Consider the following 23,230-nt stretch of genomic DNA (forward strand, 5'->3'; position numbering starts at 1 on the left):
CAGTGCTCCCAGCAGCCCCCACTGTTCCCAGTAATACTCCAAGAACTCCCAGTTAACTCCCAGTGCATGAGTACGTAGTACTCCCAGCATGAGTACGTAGTAACCCCCACTATCCTCTCCAGTGATCCCAGCAACCCCCATTGTTCCCAGGAAAACTCCAAGAAGTCCCAGTAATCCCCCAGTGCTCCCAGTAAACCTCCCAGTACTCCCAATACTCCCCCACAAATGTCCATCCTGGGGCCCTGGGCAGCATCCTCTGGGCACTGTGGGGCAGGGGCAGGGTCAGTTGTACACAAGTGGGTCAGCTCTCCACTCGGGTGGGGAGAGCTGCTGGGTGAAGCTGCCGGCCTGGCTCGCACAAGCCAGACAAGACCTTTGCTGGTTATCAGCATCGATGCATCCAGTCTTTCCTGTCACTGAATCCTAGAATCACAAAGTAGTTGGAGTTCGAAGTGACATTCACAGCCCGTCTGGTCCAACTCCCCTCGGCAATCAGGGACGTCTTCAGCAGCTCAGGTTGCTCAGAGCCCCGTCCAGCCTGGCCTGGGATGTCTCCGGGATGGTTCATCCACCCCCTCTCTGGGAAGCCTGTCCCAGTGTTTTACCACCCTCGGTGTAAAAAATCTCTTCCTCATTTCATTCCTTGACTCTCCCCTCTTCTAGTTTAAACCATCACCCTTTGTCCTGTTGCAACAGCCCCTGCTCAAAAGTCCGTCCCCATTGCTCTTATCGGCCCCTTTTCAGTCCAGAAAGGCTGCAATAAGGTCTCCCAGGAGCCTCTCTTCTCCAGCTGAACACCCCAACTTTTAAACGGGCAAACTCATGACATTTTAATTTTTCAACACACTAGTGTCACAAAAGCATGAGCACATCTTTTTCTATAGCATTTTATATAGCATCTATAGTCCCCCGTAGAGCCAAATGTCACCAGTGGTACAAAGTGCCCACAGAGCCAGTTACCAGTGGGATCCCTCAAGGACCAGCACTTGGGCCAACACTGTTGAATGTCTCTGTTCTCCCCCTGTATGATGTGACACAGTGAACCTTCAGCTCCTTAGTGGATGGTGCAAAACTGGGCAGAGGCCTTGGACAAGCTCACCTGGGTCACCCTGCCCTGAGCAGGACAGTGAGACAAGATGATGTTTACACCTGAGTTGCTCTGTGATTCCAGGAATCTTTCCCTTGGAAAGGTTTTGGAAGAAGGAAGAGGTGGAGGAACAAGAAAATAAAAATACAGGCAGAGGAGGAGACCTCAAAGGTGTCAAATAAACAGAGCAGTTCTGTGAAGAATGTTTCTCTGCTCAAACTGTTAGCAGAAAATCTATAACCAGCTCCCCAAACTCCCTGTTCTGCTCATTGGCCCCTGGGATTTACAGCACATTTCTTTACATCAGATTCTGCACTGAAGTTTGCACTGATTGTTACAGCTTCTTCGCAGGGTTGCTTCATGTTTCCTTAGAGAACTGGATGTAAACAGGCACCGGGGAATTTTTAATTAGAGGAAACAACAAAGGAAAAAAATAAAGAAAACACAATAGAACTTAATGATGTTTCTCAGTTCTGTGGTTAAATTAAGTAGTTTCCAGTGAGGTCCATTGCCATAATTGAAGAGTTGCCTGTAGGGAGTAGGAGAGCAACTGCTGAAAGACTTGACCTGCCTGAAGCTCAAAGCAGAGTGAGAGCTGAGAGGCTCTGAATGAGCCAAGAGTGAGAGGTGAAGAACCTCTGGGGAGCGATGGAAAGTGCAAATGTCCAGACAGGCTTCTGAAGAGATGAGTTCAGACACGGGGAGCTGGGTAAGGACAGGTGGAAACTCCTGGATGTCCAGGGGATTAAATACACGTAGTGATAGACAGAGTCCTGGCACTGCAAGCACAGGGAAAGGCCAACGTTTCATCTCCCACAGTCCGTACACATTCTGAAAATTCATATTTTGGCAGGATAGAAATTCTGCAGACATTTTATTGGAAATATTGAATTATTTCATCTGATTAAAAAAGTGTGGGTTTCTTGTTCTTGTTGTTGTTGTTGCTTTGGTTTGATTTGGTTTGGTTTGCTTTTTAAGGTGTTTGCCTGGGACTGGTGGGAATCAAACCAGACTGATAGAGTGATGGTGCTTTCCTTATTTACAATTAGTATTCAACACTTGTGCATCTAATTAGATAAGTTTCAGGACTGTAGGTGAAGAGGCAGATATGTGAAGAGCACTTAGAAGATGTGATAGAAGAATATTCCAGTTGATAATAGAGAATCATAGAATTATTTCAGTTGGAAGAGACCCTCAGGACCATTGAGTCCAACCACAACCTAAATCTAGAACTAAACCGTGTCCCTAAGAACCTCGTCTAAACACCTTATAAACCTCTGCAGGAATGGTGGCTCCACCACTGCCCTGAGCTGCCTGTTCCAATGCCTGACAACCCTTTCCAGGAAGAATTTTTTCCTAATATCCAATGTGAACCTTCCCTGGCACAATCTGAGGCCATTTCCTTTTGTCCTATCACTTGCTACTTGGGAGAAGAGACCAACACCCTCCATGTTCAACCTCCTTTCAGGCAGTGGACAGTGAAAACGTCTCCCCTCAGCCTCCTGTTCTCCAGACTGAACCCACCAGTTCCCTCACCTGCTCCTCATCACACTTGTGCTCCAGACCCTCAGCAGCTCCATTCCCTCCTGTGCACTCTCTCTGGTGCCTCAATGTCCTTCTTATGATGAAGGGCCCAAACCTGAACACAGGATTCAAGATGCGACCTCATCAGTGCTGAGAACAGTAGCACAATCATGCTAGTCCTGCTGGCCACACCATTCCTGATACAAGCCAGGATGCTGGTGGCCCTTTTGGCCACCGGGGCACACACAGGCTCATGTTCAGCTGCTGTCGATCAACACCGCCTGATCCCTTTCCACCAGGCAATGTTCCAGCCACTCTTCCCTGAGCCTGGGATTGTTGTGACCCAAGTGCAGGACCTAGCACTTGGTCTGGTCAAACCTCATACAAATGGCCTCAGCCCAATGATCCAGCGGGTCCAGATCCCCCTGCATGGCCTGCCCACCCTCCAGCAGATCAACACTCCCACCCAACCTGGTGTCATCTGCAAACTTAATGAGGGTGCACTCGATCCCCTCATCCACATCACTGATAAAGCTTAAACAGAACTGAGTCAAATACTGAGCCCTGGGGACACCACTTGTGACCGGATACCCACTGGATTTGGCTCTGTTCACCACAATTCTTTTGGTCCAGCCCTCCATCACACAGATACACCATCCAGGCCACAAGCTGCAGCTTCTCCAGGAGATGCTGTGGGACACGGTGTCAAAGGCTTTACTGCAGTCTAAGGACACAACACCCACACCTCGTGTGGCAGATTCACTCCCCAAACAGACTTTCCCTCATCTGCTCAGCCGGTCACCTTGTCACAGAAGGAGATCAGGCTGGTCAAGCAGGACTGGCCTTTCATCCAGCCATGCTGATTGGGCCCGATTGCTCGTCTCGTATGTGTGACCTCACAGTCCTTTCCCAGCCCTGTTCCTGCTGTTGGCCAATCCCCTGCAGAGGCAGAAGTGACCTCACAGTGCCCTCCACAGCCATTGGTTCCTACTGGACTATGAGTTCCTGAGACACAAGTGACCACACGACATCGTACCCACCATCACCCTCCTTGTGGTCCAGTGTGTGAGCAGATCAAACTAAGCTGCTTTCATCAAATTTATCCAATAGATTTCCTATCAAGGGTTTGAGTGAAGAAACGTTCCTCAGAGGAGCTGCTGTATTTACTCTGGTACATTTTATACCTCTGCTTCTGCCTATGCTTTTGTTCTCCTTCCTTTGTCTATTCTGACGTGAAAGAGCTCTCCAAGGAAAAGATTAATGGAATCCTACAATAACCCAGGTTGGAAGAGACCCCTGGACACCATTTCTGTCCCACTGACCTTTATGGCACTCCAATGAACATCTGATGGATTTGTGCTCCCTTGGTTTCATCTCACCACATGCACACAGTGGACATGCACATGATGTGTATGTTAACATCTCATCTGGACAATGAAAACATGGACTTTTGACCTAATATTTCATAGAATCATAGAATGCCCTGAGTTGAAGGGACTCACAAGGATTATGGAGTCCAACTGCTGTCCCTGCACAGGACACCCCACAGGTCACCCCATGTGTCTGAGGACGTTGTCCAATCTCTTCTTGATCACTGTCAGGTTGGGGCCGTGACACCTCCCTGGGGAGACTGTTCAGTGTCCAGCACCTCTGGGTGAAGAACCTCTCCCTCATGTCCAACCTGACCCTTCCCTGGCACATGCTTCTTCCATTCCCACGGTTTCTACCATTGGTCACCACAGAGAAGAGATCAGTACCTTCCCCTCCCTCTCCCCTTGCGAGGAAGCTGTAGCCACCATGAGGTCTCCTTTGAGTCTTTTCTTCAGCTCTGATGCTCAGAAACCCCTTGGTTTGCTTTCTGAAGCAGAAAGGAGGAGCCATGAGCTCCAGGCAATGGGAAGGGGGATCCTGTCCCTCACACACGGCTCAGGGCTCTTCCTGGGACCGTGGGATGTGGATATGCAAGGCCCAGGGAAGGACAACACTGGAACAACAACTTCCAGCTTCCCCATGGGGCTGCAAGGAGGCACCGAGGCCCCAGTGCCATGAGGACAACATGTCTTCTCCTGGGCCTCAGTGGCAGAGACAACTGCCCTGGCCAAGGGGACACAGACCTGGGTTCTGTTGATGCCTCCCAGCCTTACAGCGCCCTTTGCCATCTCCACCACAGGCTGTTCTACACGGTGCTACCCCTGCCCCTCTTTCCCTGCAGGCTGCAGACACCCATCTTGCTTCCTCACCTTGTTCAAATTTGTCAAATATATTTTCTACTAGCAATGTGGGTGAAAAGCACTCCTCACTGGAAATGCTGTATTTATGTTAACACCTTCTATATCTCCTCTTTTGCATTGTTTTTTTACTATTTTTCTACCTATTCTCTCTCCAGAAACCTCTCCAAGGCAAAAATTATTCCAAATCACAGAATAACTCAGGTTTGAAGAGAGCCCTTGTCTCACTCATCTTGTCTCACTCTCCTGCTCAGGGCAGGGTGAACCAGGTGAGGTTGCTCAAGGCCTCCACCCAGGTTTGCATCATCCTCAAAGGCACTGAAAGCACACTCGGTTACATCATAGAAGGGGAGAATAAAGATGTTCAACAGTGTTGGCCCAAAGTGCTGGTCACTGAGACATGACACAAGTAACTGGCTGCACAGAGGACTTTGTACCACTGATGATATTTGGGCTTGATGGTTCAGCCAACTTCCCACCCAGCACCCGCTTCTTGAGCCCCATCAGCACCACTCTGGCCAGAAGGAGACCATGGCTGAGCCTTGCAAACGCCCTGTACACAACATGCCTTTCTTTCCCCTGTCCATTTGAGTTCAGCAATCCCTTTCTTGTCCTTCACATTCCTGGAAATGGCTGCAGAAGGACATGCCCCATCCTCTTCCCAGGGAGGGAGGTAGGGTGGCCAGCCTGTTATTCTCCTAGTTCCTATTTCTGCTCTTCCTGAAGATGAGTTTGAGGTCTGCGTTTTCTAAAGACCCAAGAAACATTCAGGTTTCTATGGCACTTTTGAGAGCATAATCTTGAATCACGGGCAAGGGTGACGCAGCAGACAGGAGCACTTGCAAAGAGCCTGTCCATGGCAGCTGAGATGAATCTTACTTATCCAGTGGGGTTTGTTAATGGAGTGACACGACACACACAAGTGACAAGGTTCTGTCAGGTGTCCACACCTGAGCTGGCCTCATGGACTCCTCATGCATCCAAGGATGATGAGAGACAGAGTCTGTCCTTTTTACACACAGAGGCAGGAGTCACAGTGTCCTTCTGGCCTTCTGTTGCCACTCCCAAAGGATGGGAGGCACCTCAGCACTGTGGTGTGTCACCAGTTCTGCACCCATCTGAGATGTCCCACATCATGAGGAATGGGCACAGGGACCTCAGTTCAAGGAAGCACAACCCAGTGCTGCATTCAGGTGATTTCCCATGGGGTGATTCTCCCAACATGAACTTGACCTCAAGACCTTGTCTGTGCCACAGGTCTTCATGGAACACCAAGGAATAGCTGATGGTGTTTGTGCTCAGTCACATTCATGTCACCTGACATACATGATGTGCATGCTCACATCTCATCTGTACAAAGTAAATATGGACTGCTGAACTACTCATTCAGGGTCCCTCTGTGGAGGGAAGAACAACCTCTGCGGGTGAGAGGCCAGTGCTGGAAATGGTGGTTGTGAGGGGTCAGTCCATGACGATGCCCTGGGGCAGCTTCCCTGGGGTGTCCAGTGCACAGGGGCACAGCCCAGCCCCTGCTCTGCTGGTTCTGCAGGTCTCTGGCAGGAGCCTGGCTGTGAGAGGACACTGCTGTGTGCCAGCCCTGCACACACACACTGTTCAGCTGTACCCTGGGGTTTCATCTGTGAGTGACTTTTGTAGGAATATGCTTGAGAGAAACTTTGGAACCTCCCGACCCTGCCCATAGGAGATTACCTTTCTTTATGGAAAGGCTGTTGTGAGGCCAGTTCTGTGACACAAGTGCCCATTGCCTGTCCCTGCCTGCGCTCACAGCAGTGACACACAGCAGGACGGTGACCAAGCTGCCAGAGCACTCAGGCCTTGCACCAACACCAGGGATGAGAAGGAGAGTGTGGGAGTGGGACCAGAACAGCTCTGGAAGAACAAGCGCTGCTGCTCCCTGGCAGGGCTGCCATGATGGACTCTTTTCCCCTCCTCCCATGGACAGGAACTGTCCCTGCAGCTCCAAAAAGCCTTACAGGAAGGATATAGTGAAAATGAAGTCACTACAGGACCCTTTACTTTGTTTAAATACGGACAGAACATGGCTCCTCATTTACACAGCCAGTGGTTATAAAAGAAAAGCACAGTGTTTTAGAAAGGGGATGACAACATTACCACAATAAAAAAAAAAAAAAAATGCCAATAACAGCAGGAAATAGACATGAGAGGCTGGACCTGTAACTAGTTACATTAAAACTCCTATGTAGAAGCAGATGGGCAGTTTATTGCTTCAGAAAACACTAAAATATGAGTTTCCACAGGGCATCCTTGAGCTCCTGGTTCCTCATGCTATAGATGAGGGGGTTCACTGCTGGAGGCACCACCGAGTACAGAAATGACACCAACATGTCCATGGATGAAGAAGAGATGCAGGGGGGCTTCAGGTAGGCAAACATGGCAGTGCTGACAAACAGGGAGACCACGGCCAGGTGAGGGAGGCAGGTGGAAAAGGCTTTGTGCCGTCCCTGCTCAGAGGGGATCCTCAGCACGGCCCTCAAGATCTGCACATAGGACAGGATGATGAACACAAAACACAGGAAAACTAAACAGGCACTAAACGCAAGAAGCCCAAGTTCCCTGAGGTAGGAGTGTGAGCAGGAGAGCTTGAGGATCTGGGGGATTTCACAGAAGAACTGGCCCAGGGCATTGCCCTTGCACAGGGGCAGTGAAAATGTATTGGCTGTTTGCAGCAGAGAATTGAGAAACCCAGTGGCCCAGGCAGCTGCTGCCATGTGGACACAAGCTCTGCTGCCCAGGAGGGTCCCGTAGTGCAAGGGTTTGCAGATGGCAACGTAGCGGTCGTACGACATGATGGTGAGCATAGAATACTCTGCTGCTGTCAAGAAAGCAAATGAAAAGATCTGTGCAGCACATCCTGAGTATGAAATGGCCCTGGTGTCCCAGAGGGAGTTGGCCATGGATTTGGGGACAATGGTGGAGATGCAGCCCAGGTCGAGGAGGGCGAGGTTGAGCAGGAAGAAGTACATGGGGGTGTGGAGGTGCTGGTCCCAGGCTATGGTGGTGATGATGAGGCCGTTGCCCAGGAGGGCAGCCAGGTAGATGCCCAGGAAGAGCCAGAAGTGCAAGAGCTGCAGCTCCCGTGTGTCTGTGAACGGCAGGAGGAGGAACTGGGTGATGGAGCTGCTGTTGGACATTTGCTGCCTGTGGGCATGACGACCTGCGTAAGGAGGAAAAGACAGTTACATGCTAGGGGACAATTCTCTGAGGAAAATAAACATGCTGTTTCTCATGGAAAACCCCCTCCCTGATGGAGGGATGTTTCAGCTCATTCTCTTTTTCTACCAAGTGAGAAAAAACTGTTCATCACAGCTTAAAAGACAGCTTGGGCATCTGGTTTCCATGAACACACCTGTGAGGCAAGATCCCCTGAACTGGTGTCAGAACAAAAACTGATTCTCACTCCCACCCCAACCCCAGAGAGCAAGAGCACCAGGGACAGGTGGAGAAACAGGGAAGGACACTGCAGTGCTACCAGAAAATAAAGCAGGGACAGAAAGGCAGACGGGCATGCTGTGGAACCTTCTCCTGACCCGGCTGTGCTGCTGCCACTCACATGATGACACTGGAGAGCAAGTACTTTTAGCACCTTTTTTGAGTACCACGTTCCAGGAACCCTTCACCTGGAGGTCCAGCTGCTGAGGTGGAGATTCGTGACCTGGACCCCATGCCTTTGGGGCAGACGGTCTGCTGGGGAGGAGAGGAGACCGGGGGTTGCACTGGGAAATGTGTCTGCAATTGAAAGCATGTGAGAGAGGTTCCTAAGTCCCATCCCCAGCATTTCTGGTAGCAGTTAACTCTCCCTGCCCATGTCTGTGCTGCCTGCAGCTGTGTGTCTGTCCCTGGTCTGCTCCCTGTCAGTGTCACAGACCCCGTCCCACCCACTGTGTGCTCAGCTCTGTCCTGCTCACACCTCCTGGCACTGCCCAGGGGCAACTCTGTGTGTGCAGGGGCTCAGGAGCAGCTCAGACCAGTCCTAACGAGAACTGGGGTCTCAGTGTCTTCGCCAAAGAGATAAATAAATCCCCATCTCCCACTGCACACCCAGACGAGCAAGAGTAGAAAACTGAAAGCACAGACTCCTTCACTTGCAGTTGTTCATGTGTTGATGTTGTTGTTCAGAAGGACCCTCTGCCATGTCTGTGGGGGGATCTGGAGCTCTGAGCAGCCCTGACCCACACAGCCCCCTTCGACCCCACAAGCTTCCTGCCTGCCCTGCCGGGGGTCGCTCCTTCCACCCACAGCTGCTGCCATGGGATCTCCCGGGCAGGCTGAGCACTGACCCTGGCAGGCGGCAGAGTCCCTGCCCGGCACAGCCCTGGGGTGCAGGGACCCTGCTCTGCATGACAGCCCTGGGCACCCCTGGGTGCTCACCCGGCTTCACAGCTGTTCAACATGGCCTGACAAGAGCCCCGTCTTTACAGATCCCATAAGCTGTGCCTGTGCCCATTTCAGGAGTTGCCTCCAGGAGCTACAGCTGCACTGCCCTGCACCCAGAGACTTACCATGGCGAGGGCTGCAAAGGTTTCTCCTCCAGTGAGCTCTCAGTCATCCTCCCAGTCCTGACCACCTTTAATCTCTCTCTGCCTTGGTCGTCTCCTGAGATCCCCAGGCAGAGCCCTCAGCCCTGCTGCGTGTGCAGAGGAGCTGCTCCTGGCAGAGCTGTCTCTCTGCAGCGCTGCCGCTGCCATGAGCTCCCTGTGTCCCAGGAGCCCAGCCCAGCTCAGCAGCACAGGAGCAGCCCAAGGTGCTTTAATGACGTCTCTGGTGGGTTTTGTGCTGAGTCCATGGACCTCAGACCCTGGAGGAGTTGAAGAAACTTCTCAAGAAGTCAAAGTTAGATTCAGACTCCAAAGTTTCTTGTAATGTTAATCAGTCCCACTGAGAAACACTAGTGAGGAACTGACCCCACGGTCAGTCAGAGCAGAAAACTGGAGGCTGAGATGGCAGTTCAGGAAAAGCAAAGTAAAGGTATCTCTGATGGTCAGTAAACCTGGATGTGTTTCATTAATCAGCGGGACAAGTCTGAGCATCTTCCTTCCTTTGCTGAGATCTCTCCATCCTCCCCAGCTGGTCCTTGAAGCACAAAGCCTTGGGCTGATGCAGACTCCCTCTGCTGACCTGCTCCACCACAGCACTGCCCTTCCATCACATTCCTTTCTGCTCATGTCCAGCCTGGGCCTCCCCAGCTGCACTTTGGGCCATTATTTCTTTCTCATGCTCTTTCCCACTATGAAGAAACCTCCACCACCTCTGAAACCACCCTTCAAGCACTCTCAGGCTACTCCTGCACTGCTGCAGCCTCCCCAGCACTGCTGGGCCAAAGCAGCCCAGGTCCCTCAGCACCCCACACCATGTGCACAAGGTGCTGAACCTGCCTTGGCACAGCCCTGCACTCTCCAGTTCCTCCCTGCTGCTCCAAACTGGGAAGCCGTGCACTGGCACACACCCGTGTGTGTGGGTCACACCAGTGCTGAACCGAATGGGATGAGAACTGCAGGTGTCTGGGTCCCCACGCTCCTCCTCATGCAGCCCCGTGTGCAGCTGCCTTGTTCATGGTGAGCGTGCACCACAGGCTGGTGTGGTGGTCCTTGATGTTGCCAAGAGAACCCAAGTCTTTGTCTCCTTGGCTATGGCGATCATCTCTGCCAAAAAGGCCTGTGAAGAAACATGTTGTCCTCAGACACCGGGAGCAGCTCAAGGCCTCCTTGCACACCCCCAGTAAGGGTGGGAACTGTCACACCATTGTCCTTCATGCAGCACCACACACCCCACATCACCGTGCACCAGCAAGGGCCCCGAGCAATGAGTGAGGCAGAGGATCTGCCTCTCCAGGGGCTCATGTGGCAGCCCTTGTAGTGCCCAGGCCCTTCTCCTCAGGGCCACTGCTCAGCATGTCAGGTCCTGCTCTGTCCTGATGGATGAGGTTATTGTCCTGCCCTGATACTGAACTGGGGACTTCAACTTGTCAAACTTCAGAGCTTCCTGATGGGCAAATACCAGATATTCGCAAGGTCTGGACTCTCCCTGGCCTGAAGCTCCATTTGCTCAGCTGTTAATGTTTGTATGCAGATGGTTTATCCTGATGAGGGTGTGTCTCCGAGGAGAACAGCGTGAGGAGTTACAGGACACTACAAATACCACCTCCTGGAGGAAATTCGGGGTCTTGGGTGTCTGATACTCATAATGTCAGAGCTCTGGAGTCACAGGGGTTGATTCCTTTCATGTGGGAGAGCAGCAGGAATGCGTGGAGCTCTGCCTGGGGACAGACAATGTCAGCTGAAGGTTGAGGAGTCAGCATGAGAGGGCAGAACAACATGGGCTGTGTTTTGGTGGGTGGACATCAGGTACAGACTCACTGATGAGGAAGAGGAATGAGATGAGGCCTCCTTCAGACACATGAAAGAAGCCTCATGTTTCCAGGGCCATGTCCTCATGGCAGACCTGAGATATCCCAATATCTGCAAGGTACCGGCCATCCAGGAGGGTTCAGAGCTCATTGACAACATTTCCTGACACGGGTGACTGAGGAGTCAGTGGGGTGAGGTGCCCTGTGGGACTTCACACTTACAAACCAGAAAGAGCTGGTCAGGATGGAACATTCAGGGATGGAAAGTGGAGCTGAGGCTCCTGGGAGATGAGAACAAGGCCAAGAGCAGGATTTCAGGAGAGCAAGCTTTGGCCTGCTGAGGGACCTGCTTGGGTCCTATGGGATATGACCTTGGTGTCTGCAGAGCTTTTCTCTCCCATCTCCTCCCTCCTCTCTCCCACCTGCTGTTGTGCAGCGTTTTTTACCCTTTCTCAAATACAATATCCCAGAGGTGCTGCCAGCATCACTGAGTGGCTCAGGTTTGGCAAGGAGTGGGTCCATCATGGAGCCAGTTGAAATCCCCTCTGTCTGATGTCAGTGAAACTCCTGTTGTCCTCTCAGAGATGACAACTGCAGCACACCCACACTCACCCTCTGACTTTGCCATGTAAACCCATTACAGGGTGACACTGTGTTGGGTGTAACAAACTGCTGCATCATGGAGAAGTACTGGAAAAGATCTTCTGTCAGCAACCTGAGGAACTCACCAGTCAAAGAGCAGGTTCCCATGGGAAACTGTAATTGTTCTGACATTCACTGGCATGACATATTTGCAGGTGCAGTTTCAAAGGATCTTGGGCCAACTTCTTAACTGCTTGATGGGCAACAAGGGTGATTCTCACCTGGATTGGGATCTGGGAAACAACGAAACCCAAGTGAGGGATGTGAACATCAGTGTCCACCTTGGCTGTTGTGACCAGGACACAGAGGGGTCCCAGGCACCAGAGGGGAGGGAGGAAGGCCAGCAGCAGAGCACAGGCTGGTGGGCTCCAGAGGAGAAGACTTGGACATACTGGGGGGTGGTGGGCAAAATGGTGACATGGAAGTAGATCTGCAGGGTGAAGGAGCTCAGGAAATCTGATCAGCCTTTCAGGACATCCTGCTCCAAGCACTAGAATGATCTCCCCAAGTACCCATGAACAGGAGCATTTATCTCGTGAGGCTGCTCCTCTGAACTGATGGAGCTCCAGGCAGCACACAGGAGGTGGGAGCAGGGGAAGCTGCAAAGGAGGAATTTAGAAACCTTGTCCATGGATGTGGGGATGATGCCAAAGCTGCCCTGGACTTGATACCTGCACTGGAAGGCCAGTAAGATGAGCTGACAGAGCTTAACATGCAGCAAGAGAACAGAGAGGGTGAATGTGGGACTGCTGCTGAACTTCTACTACTGAAGAGTAGTATCAGACAGGACTGAGGTTCTTCATGGCTTCTTTGCCTCCATCTTCACCAGCAAGGTCTCCTGGGACATTGTTCCTGAGCACAGGAGTCTGGAGAACACCCAGCAGTGGATGGGGCTCAAGTCAGGGGTGACCTGAGCAAACTCAGACACCGTTACAGAACAGGAGATGGGTCACTTGACCAGCTCCTGAACACAAGTATCGCTGTGCTGTGGCACCTGAGATTGCCAGGAACACCCACCGCTTGGTCCAGAGGAGTGTGACTCCTCTTGAGGTGTTCTGGCCTGTCTCCTCACTCACATGGTGATTTAGGCACCCACTTTTCTGACATATTCAGTCTTTATCAGGAGATGCAAAACATTAATATGAACTGGAGGCTGCTGATGCCACCTGTTCTGGAAAGGGAGGGAAGGGCAAGCAGGGAAGGAAATAGAAGAAATTTGGCTTAATTGCTATTTATTATGGAAATGCTCTCTGTTTGGCTATTCCTGAAATTCACACCAGACTTGAAGGCTTTAGGAAAATGATACACAGAGCCTTGGCTTGTAAGAGCATTTTGTATGTCAATGAGCCCTCTGCTGCCATGATCCTGAACTGCAGCTACTGAGAGAATGAACAAACCTCCAATGAAGTGAAAGGCAGAAGCAAACCTAAAAAATCTATAACCAGCTCCCCAAACTCCCTGTTCTGCTCATTGGCCCCTGGGATTTACAGCACATTTCTTTACATCAGATTCTGCACTGAAGTTTGCACTGATTGTTACAGCTTCTTCGCAGGAATTGCTTCATGTTTCCTTAGAGAACTGGATGTAAACAGGCACCGGGGAATTTTTAATTAGAGGAAACAACAAAGGAAAAAAATAAAGAAAATACAACAGAACTTAATGATGTTTCTCAGTTCTGTGGTTAAATTAAGCAGTTTCCAGCGAGGTCCATTGCCATAATTGAAGAGTTGCCTGTAGGGAGTAGGAGAGCAACTGCTGAAAGACTTGACCTGCCTGAAGCTCAAAGCAGAGTGAGAGCTGAGAGGCTCTGAATGAGCCAAGAGTGAGAGGTGAAGAACCTCTGGGGAGCGATGGAAAGTGCAAATGTCCAGACAGGCTTCTGAAGAGATGAGTTCAGACACGGGGAGCTGGGTAAGGACAGGTGGAAACTCCTGGATGTCCAGGGGATTAAATACACGTAGCGATAGACAGAGTCCTGGCACTGCAAGCACAGGGAAAGGCCAACGTTTCATCTCCCACAGTCCGTACACATTCTGAAAATTCATATTTGAGCAGGATAGAAATTCCACAGACATTTTATTGGAAATATTGAATTATTTCATCTGATGAAAAAAAGAGTTGGGGTTTTTTTGTTCTTTTTGTTGTTGTTGGTTTGGTTTTTAAGTTTTGAGGGGAGTTCTCAGGTTTTTTAGCTGAGCTCCATGGTCTCACCCAGTGCAAACCTCGAGAGGCCCCGTGTACCTGAGGTGTTTGCCTGGGACTGGCAGGTATCAGACCAGACTGATAGAGCGACGGTGCTTTCATCATTTACAATTAGTATTCAACACTTGTGCATCTAATTAGATAAGTTTCAGGACTGTAGGTGAAGAGGCAGATATGTGAAGAGCACTTAGAAGATGTGATAGAAGAATATTCCAGTTGATAATAGAGAATCATAGAATTATTTCAGTTGGAAGAGACCCTCAGGACCATTGAGTCCAACCACCACCTAGATCTAGAACTAAACCGTGTCCCTAAGAACCTCGTCTAAATGCCTTTAAAACACCTACAGAGATGGTGACTCCACCACTGCCCTGGGCAGCCTGTTCCACCACATGACAACGCTTTCCAGGAAGGCTTTTTTTCCTAATATTCAATCTAAACCTCCTCTGGTGCAATTTGGGGCCATTTCCTCTTGTCCTATCACTTGCTACTTGGGAGAGGAAATCAACACCCTCCATGTTCCAACCTCCTTTCAGGTAGTTGTGGACAGAGATAAGGTCTCCCCTCAGCCTCCTCCAGGCTGAACAGCCCCAGCTCCCTCAACCGCCCCTCAACCACACTTGTGCTCCAGCCCCTCAGCAGTTTTGTTGCCTCCTCTGCACTCCCTCTAGTGCCTCAATGTCCTTCTAATGAAGAGGGACCCAAAACTGAACACAGGATTCAAGGTGGGACCTCACCAGAGCAGAGTACAGCGGCACAATCACTTCTGTAGTCCTGCTGGCCATACCATTCTTGATATAAGCCAAGATACTGTTGATGGCCTTTTTGGCCACCTGGGCACAGGCTGGCTCATGTTCAGCCGCTGTCATTCATCATCCCCAGATCCCTTTCCACCAGGCAATTTTCCAGCCGCTCGTCCCTGAGCCTGTAGCGCTGCCTGGGGTTGTTGTGACCCACGTGCTGCAGCCGGCACTTGATCTTGTTAAAGTTCAGACAATTGACCTCAGCCCAACAATGCAGCTGGTCCAGATCCCTCTGTTGGCCTTCCCACCCTTCAGCTGATCAACACTCCCACCCAACCTGCTGTCATTTGCAAAATTACTGAGGGTGCACTCGATCCCCTCATCCAGATAATTGATAGAGATTAAATAGAACTGAGTTCAATACTGAGCTCTGGAGACACCACTCATGACCTGTCACCAATTGGATTTGGCTCCTATCACCACAACTCCTTGGGCCTGGCTCTCCAGCCAGTTCTTTACCCATCGCAGATACACCATCCAGGCTGTGAGCTGCAGCTTCTCCAGGAGATGCTGTGGGATACGGTGTCAAAGGCTTTACTGAAGTCTAAGGACACAATATCCACAGCCTTTCCCTCATCCACTAATTGGGTCACCTTGTCATAGAAGGAGGTCACGTTGGCCAAACAGGACCTGCCTTTCTTAAACCCATGTTGACTGGACCTGATCACATGGTTCTCTGGTATGTGCTGTGTGATGTTACTCAAGATCATCTGCTCCATGACCTTGCCCATCACCTAGGTTAGACTGGCAAGCCTGTAGTTCCCCAGATCGTCTTTCTGGCCCTTCCTCTAGATGGGTGTCATGTTATTCAACTTCCAGTGAACTGGAACTGCCCCAGTTAGCCATGATTGCTGATAGATAACAGAAAGTGGCTCAGTGATCCCCTCCACCAGCTCCCTCAGCACCCTTGCGTGTATCCCATCTGGCCCCATAGCCTTGTGGGTGTCCCAGTGGAGCAGCAGGTCACCAACCATTTCCCCTTGTATTATTTGGGAGTCACTCTGCTCCCCATCTTTGTCTTCTGGCTCAGGGGGCTGGGTACCTGACTATTAAAGACTGAGGCAAAGAGGGCATTTAGCACCTCAGCCTTTCCCTCATCCTTTGTCACTGTGTTTCCCTCTCCATCCATCAGAGGATGGAGATTCCCCTTAGCCCTCCTCTTGTTGATTATACATTTATAGCAACTTTTCTTGTTACCTTTTACAGCAGTACCCAGGTGTAGCTCCAGTTGGGCTTTGGCCCTTCTAGTTCTCTCCCTCCATAACCTCACAGAATTCTTGTATTCCTCCTGAGTAACCTGCCTCTCCTTCCAAAGTTTACTCCCATGCTGTCCCTGGAGATCCCCTGAGCTCTCCTGGGTGCACACAGTTCCTCTCCAGGAGACATCTGCCATCATTCCTATTGCAGGTGGGGCAGCAACAGGCAGATAAGTCCAAGACCTGTTACAGTCTTCTTGGACATGTGCAAACAAGAAGGAAGCTCTTAGTCCAGTCCTTGGCCCCTAACACACCCCCCTGGGACTCTAAGCCTGTCCCCCTGAATCCATCAAGAACCCCAAAAGAGCAGGAGTCCTCCTGAGGGAGCAGCACCTGGGCTGTATTCCTGACACCAGCTTTGGAAGAGGCGTCCAGTCTTCTGCCCTGCCCTGAGAAGCCCCTGGGTTTATGGTGCTGTTTGCACAGACCAGCTCTGATCAAGTGGTTCCCACGGCCTGCTCCTCTCTGCAGCCTCAGGGATGCCACTGTAGGGACAACAGGACAGTCTCAAGTTACGTGAGACCTTAGGAGCCCCACAAATCCAAGGGCACAGCCGTTTGTTTTAAAATTGCCTTTCCCATCCCGCCCCATCCCCAGTTCAAAATTCAAAGAGTGTCTAAACTGGATGTGTCGGTGTGTTCTTGGTCACGTTTGCACATGAAGATTAGAAGGAAAAGAGTGATATCCATATATGACCAGTAGGCAATGTGCGATGTGGCTGCGGACCAGTATCTGCTCTCCACGAGACCTTCCCTGAGCTTGACATCAATCCTGTGCTCCAGCTCCACTGCAGGTTTGACAAAGCCGGTGTCTCTGTGAGGAGACACCAGCACTGAAATGGCCACGTCCTGCTGTTGCCCTTGGCCATGGCTCTAGGGAAGCAGCAGCCCTGATTTGCAGGCATCAGAGAGGGAGTGACTACCTAGGCGCCCATGAGCAGCCCCAAGACCACCAGGGCTGCTCCTCCATGGGGCAGCATTTGCCTCCTGGACCCTCCTGCATCCTGGGGCTGCTCCCCCAGCCCCAGAGGAGAGTGAAGAGATGGGAACTGAGACAAAATGTTTTCAACTGCTTTATTTATTGAATTAATAAAAAACAAAGGAGTGCATATACATACGTACATGAGGTCTTTGGTTCAAGTAAAGACACATAGGAGGTCAAGAATTTTATTATTACAGACATGAACCAAAAAACAAAGCCCAGCAAAAGCACTACGGAAAAATATAGATACATATGAAGAGAAGTTAGTCCTGGCTATATCTATTGCAGCCCTAGTGAGATAAAACTTTATTAACCTGAAAAAGTGACTGTTGAAATAGTTTCCTCATGGCTTCCTTGAGCTCCTGGTTCCTCATGCTGTAGATGAGGGGGTTCACTGCTGGAGGCACCACCGAGTACAGAACAGACACCACCAGATCCAGGGATGGGGAGGAGAAGGAGGGGGGCTTCAGGTGGGTAAACAGGCCAGTGCTGATGAACAGGGAGACCACGGCCAGGTGAGGGAGGCAGGTGGAAAAGGCTTTGTGCCGTCCCTGCTCAGAGGGGATCCTCAGCACGGCCCTGAAGACCTGCACATAGGACACCACAATGAACACAAAACACCCAAATGCTAAACAGACACTGACCACCATAAGACCAAGCTCCCTGAGGTAGGAGTGTGAGCAGGAGAGCTTGAGGATCTGGGGGATTTCACAGAAGAACTGGCCCAGGGCATTGCCCTTGCACAGGGGCAGTGAAAATGTATTGGCCGTGTGCAGCAGAGCATTGAGAAACCCAGTGGCCCAGGCAGCTGCTGCCATGTGGACACAAGCTCTTCTGCCCAGGAGGGTCCCGTAGTGCAGGGGTTTGCAGATGGCAACGTGGCGGTCGTACGACATGATGGTGAGGAGACAATACTCTGCACCAAGCAAGAAAAATACAAAGAAGACCTGGGCAGCACATCCTGCATAGGAAATGACCCTGGAATCCCACAGAGAGTTGGCCATGGATTTGGGGAGAGTGGTGGAGATGGAGCCCAGGTCGAGGAGGGCGAGGTTGAGCAGGAAGAAGTACATGGGGGTGTGGAGGTGCTGGTCCCAGGCTATGGTGGTGATGATGAGGCCGTTGCCCAGGAGGGCAGCCAGGTAGATGCTCAGGAAGAGCCAGAAGTGCAAGAGCTGCAGCTCCCGTGTGTCTGTGAACGGCAGGAGGAGGAACTGGGTGATGGAGCTGCTGTTGGGCGTTTGCATCCTCGGACAGGAGGCACTGTCATAGGAGGAAACACTGTTACAAGTTACGTAAGACTTTTTCAAGTACAATGAAAACTATTTTGCAAAGACGCTCCGCCTATCTCAGGCAGAGACTCTTCTTTTTACAGGGCATATTCCTTCAGCTCCATGACCAGAGCCTTGCTTGATGCCTCTGCCTGCGGGCTCTTCATAAATCAATCCGCCTCTACAGAACTGAGCAGGGACAGGGATCAGTCCTGGTGTTCAGCTTTCTAAGGTGAAACCACTTGTAATGCAGAAAGGCCTGTCAGCATCTGCACTGCCAATGCTATGGGATGGGAAGTGTCGAGGCACTTTAAGAGTTCTATGTTTTTTACATTTGCTCCCCATTTCCCCTGTTGAGTGTTCTTGTGTTTCTTTCTGCTGCACTCAGGGAGAACAGAGCGAGTCCTGCAAGACCAGAGGGTGCCTGTGGGTCCGTGCAGAGTGAGGGCAGCTGCTCTGTCCCTCTGTCTTGCTCCAGCTGCCCTGGGCTGGCACCTTTCTGAGATGGAGGCTGATCACACTCCCATGTTACCCTGAAAAGCCACCAGGCACTGCTGAGAGCAGAGGGATCCACCTCAGACCATGACAGGTCTCACCCTTCCCTAAGGTCTCAGCACCCAACGTTTAGCGCAGGACACACATAGCTCATTCCCCAGCCCCACAGACTGCATTGCCCACACCCCACAGGTCAGAGCAAAGCTGGGACACGTGCGCCCATGGACACACCTGCAGGAAAGGACCCACAAGATCAGGCTGTGACTCTGCAGCTGAAACTGCCATCCCCAGAGAGCCTGACAGCAAGAACAAGATCCCAACAGCAGTGACCCAGAGCAGGGGAGCAAGAAGGAAAATGCGGTGAGGGTGGGTGTGAGAGAGGCCAGGGCAGAGGCAGCCGGGCACTCAGACAGCGTCACCCTTCCCCAGCTGTGCAGCCACCTCCCAGACACCAACACTGCCGGGCAGCTGCTCTCAGCCCCTGTGCTCTGCAGAGGAACTGGAGCTCTGGCTGCACAGGAGCTGCTTCATGCCTTGGAGCCCCCGGCCCTGAGGGCAGAGGCTTTGCTGGGTGGGACAAGAGGCCAGGGGGCTGCTCACAGGAGGGATCTGCACTGCAGGGGGTCACAGGCACTTTTCTCTGCTCTCCCTCCCATAACAATTCCGGGTTTGGTTTCCTCTCATTTCTGATCATTTCCCTGCTGCCTGGAGATTCTCCCCTGGGAGGTGTTTCCCTGTCCATGTCTCTTCCCTGTCAGTGCTCACAGACCATCCCACCCTCTGTGCCCTCCCCCTGGCCCTACAGATCCTGCCTGTTCACAGGGCACTGCCTGGGGGCATCTTCCTGTTTGCAGGCTGGAAAACAGGACAGGTCAGACTAAGGCTGACGGGTCCAGCCAAGGTGATGCAGGTGCTGTGCACAGGCAGAGGGGTGGGGAAGGGATGTCATTAGCCTTCTGGCAGATGGACTGATCACTCAGAGCTGCAGTTCAGGCGTCTCAGTGACTTGTTTAAGCATGAGAGCTCATGTTCATTTTATCCTTTCCTGCACCCCCCACCCCTTGGGAGAGGAAACTGAAAAGACAGGCTCAGGAAAGCTCCTTATCTGTCTGGCAATCCTTGCATTGATCTTCTCCTTGAGGCATCCACTTGGAAAAATGCTGGGGCTGATCTGGATGTGTGAGCAACCCCGACCCACACAGCACCCTCTCCACAGCAGAGGCACCTTTCCTGCCCAATAGGGTTTGCTCCTCCACCACATCTTCTCCCCTCAGTGTTGTTGGGATCTCCCGGCAGGCTGAGCGCTGACCCTGGCAGGCGGCAGAGTCCCTGCCCGGCACAGCCCTGGGGTGCAGGGACCCTGCTCTGCAGGACAGCCCTGGGCACCCCTGCCTGCACATTTACATTTACACCCCACAGCCACCCTGGGGACAACGCAGCATTCACGTCTTGTCACTCTGACAGTGCAGAAGGCAATCCCTGCTCTGCAGCAAATCCTCCCCTCTGATCAGAGAATCTCTGAGAGCTGTACTTACATCTCTCGCAGGCTCTGCAATGTGACAGCTGTCTGAGATCCTACCAAGATTTGCAGATTCAATGCCCTGTAGCCACGGGCTTCATATCTTTGAAGATTTCTCTCCAAGTGACATCTCAGCATCCTCCCACCCCAGACTGTGTTTCCTTCTCTCTGCCCGGCTCCTGTGCCCTCGGTGCTGCAGGCAGAGCCCTCAGCCCTGCTGCGTGTGCAGAGGAGCTGCTCCTGGGCAGAGCTGTCTCTCTGCAGCGCTGCCGCTGCCATGAGCTCCCTGTGTCCCAGGAGCCCAGCCCAGCTCAGCAGCACAGGAGCAGCCCAAGGCACTTTAATGACCCCTCTGGTGGCTTTTGTGCTGAGTCCATGGACCTCAGACCCTGGAGGAAGTTGATGAAACCTCTCAAGAAGTCAAAGTCAGGTTCAAACTCCAAAGTTTATTGTAAGGTTTATGGGTCACACTGAGGGACACTACTGATAAACAATACTCAGGTTTGGTTAGAGAAGAAAACTGGAGGCAATGATGACAGGTCAGGAAAAGCAAAGTAAAGGTATCTCTGATGCTGAGTAAACCTGGATGTGTTTCATTAACCAAAGGGCCAAGATCTGACCCCCAGCCCTGGGAACGCAGATCCTGTCCCTCCCACATTGCCCAGGGTCCTTCCTTGGACAGTGTGATGTGGGGCTGTGCAAGGCCAAGGGCAGGACTATGGTCCCACACCTCCCAGGTTCCTGGCTGGGGACAAGGAGGGTTTGGAGCTCATTGACAACATTTCCTGACACGGGTGACTGAGGAGTCAGTGGGGTGAGGTGCCCTGTGGGACTTCACACTTACAAACCAGAAAGAGTTGGTCAGGATGGAACAGTCAGGGATGGAAAGTGGAGCTGAGGCTCCTGGGAGATGAGAACAAGGCCAAGAGCAGGATTTCAGGAGAGCAAGCTTTGGCCTGCTGAGGGACCTGCTTGGGTCCTATGGGATATGACCTTGGTGTCTGCAGAGCTTTTCTCTCCCATTTCCTCCCTCCTCTCTCCCACCTGCTGTTGTGCAGTGTTTTTTACCCTTTCTCAAATACAATATCCCAGAGGTGCTGCCAGCATCACTGAGTGGCTCAGATTTGGCAAGAAGTGGGTCCATCTTGGAGCAGCTGAAATCGGCTCTGTCTGACATTGGTCAAACTCCTGTTGTTTTCCCAGAGAGGTGACAGCTGTAGCACACCCACACCTACCCCCAGTTCCAAGAGTTTGTCATGTAAACCCAATAGAGAGTGACAATGTGTTGGGTGTTACAAACTACATGATCATGTAGAAGAAATGGACAAGATCTTCTGTCAGCAACTCAAGGAGGAAGTCACCAGCCAATGAGCAGGTTCCTATGGGGAACTGTAATTGCTCTGACATTAACTGGCCTGGCAAAGTGGCAAGTGCCATCAGTCCAAAGGATCTTGGGCCAACTGCTTAACGTGTCTGCATTGTGGGCCAATGAGAGTGATGCTCAACTGGATCTGGAACTGGGAAACAAGGAATAGCTGGTGAGGGATGTGAACATCAGTGTCCACCTTGGCTGTTGTGACCAGGACACAGAGGGGTCCCAGGCACCAGAGGGGAGGGAGGAAGGCCAGCAGCAGAGCACAGGCTGGTGGGCTCCAGAGGAGAAGACTTTGTCAAACTGGGGGTGCTGATTCAGGTGGTGCCATGGGAAGCAGCTCAGAAGGGTGAAGGGGCTCAGGAAATCTGATCAGCCTTTCAGGACAGGCTGCTCCAAGCACAAGAATGATCTATCTGAGAACCAGCGAAATGAAGCATTTATCTCGTGAGGGTGTTTGTCTGAACTGATGGAGCTCCAGGGCAATAAGGCAGCACACGGAGGTGGAAGCAGGGGAAGCTGCAAAGTGGGAATTTAGAAACCTTGTCCATGGATGTGGGGATGATGACAAAGCTGCCCTGGACTTGACACCTGCAGGGGAGGCTGAGGGCAGCGAGATGAGCTGACAGAGCTTCCTTACAGAAAAAGACCAGGGTAACATAGACCTGCTGCTGAACTTCATAGGGGAGAATCTGACGGGACTGAGGTTCTTCATGGCTTCTTTGCCTCCATCTTCACCAGCAAGGTCTCCAGGGACTTTGTTCCTGAAGGCAGGAGTCTGGAGAACACCCAGCAGTGGATGGGGCTCAAGTCAGGGGTGACCTGAGCAAACTCAGACACCGTTACAGAACAGGAGATGGGTCACTTGACCAGCTCCTGAACACAAGTATCACTGCGCTGTGGCACCTGAGATTGCCATTAACACCCACCTCTTGGTCCAGAGGAGTGTGACTCCTCTTGAGCTGTCCTGGCCTTTCCCCTTGCTCATATGGTGATTTAGTTACGTACTTTTCTGACATATTCAGTCTTTTCTAGGAGACATTCCACATCAATATGAACTGTAGTCTGCTGATACCACTTGTTCTGGAAACGGAGGTAAGGGCGAGCAGGGAAGGGAATAGAAAAAATTTGGTTTTATTGCTATTTATTATGGAAATGCTCTCTGTTTGGTTATTCCTGAAATCCCCCTAATCATCCACACCAGACTTGAAGCCTTTAGGAAAATGATGCACAGAGCCTTGGCTTGTAAGAGCATTTTAGATGTTCATGAGCCCTCTGCTGCCATGATCTGGAACTGCAGCTACTGAGAGAATGAACAAAATTCTAATAAAGTGAAATGCAGAAGCAAACCCCAAGTTTCTGAGGGTGTTTGGACCCCATGAAGGGCCATCACTGACACAGCTGTGAAGGAAACAACCAGTGCAGGTCCCTGTCCCTGGAGGCTGCTGAAGGAAAGACTTGGAGA

General features: G+C 51.5%; 1 protein-coding gene across 1 annotated transcript; it reads right to left on the reverse strand.

Annotated features, from left to right (window-relative positions):
- Nucleotides 1-17,201: 17,201 nt before the first annotated feature.
- LOC135577692 (olfactory receptor 14A16-like) lies at nucleotides 17,202-18,355 on the reverse strand. Its single transcript, XM_065047813.1, has one exon. It carries the CDS (start codon nucleotides 18,353-18,355, stop codon nucleotides 17,399-17,401), a length of 957 nt encoding a protein of 318 aa, XP_064903885.1. The 3' UTR covers nucleotides 17,202-17,398.
- Between the last annotated feature and the right edge of the window lie 4,875 nt (nucleotides 18,356-23,230).

This window comes from Columba livia, unplaced genomic scaffold (genome assembly GCF_036013475.1).
Source record: "Columba livia isolate bColLiv1 breed racing homer unplaced genomic scaffold, bColLiv1.pat.W.v2 Scaffold_134, whole genome shotgun sequence".
Taxonomy (NCBI): domain Eukaryota; kingdom Metazoa; phylum Chordata; class Aves; order Columbiformes; family Columbidae; genus Columba; species Columba livia.

Coding starts and splice junctions, on each gene's coding strand:
- LOC135577692 (XM_065047813.1), bottom strand. CDS start 18,355: ATGCAAACGCCCAACAGCAGCTCCATCACCCAGTTCCTCCTCCTGCCG.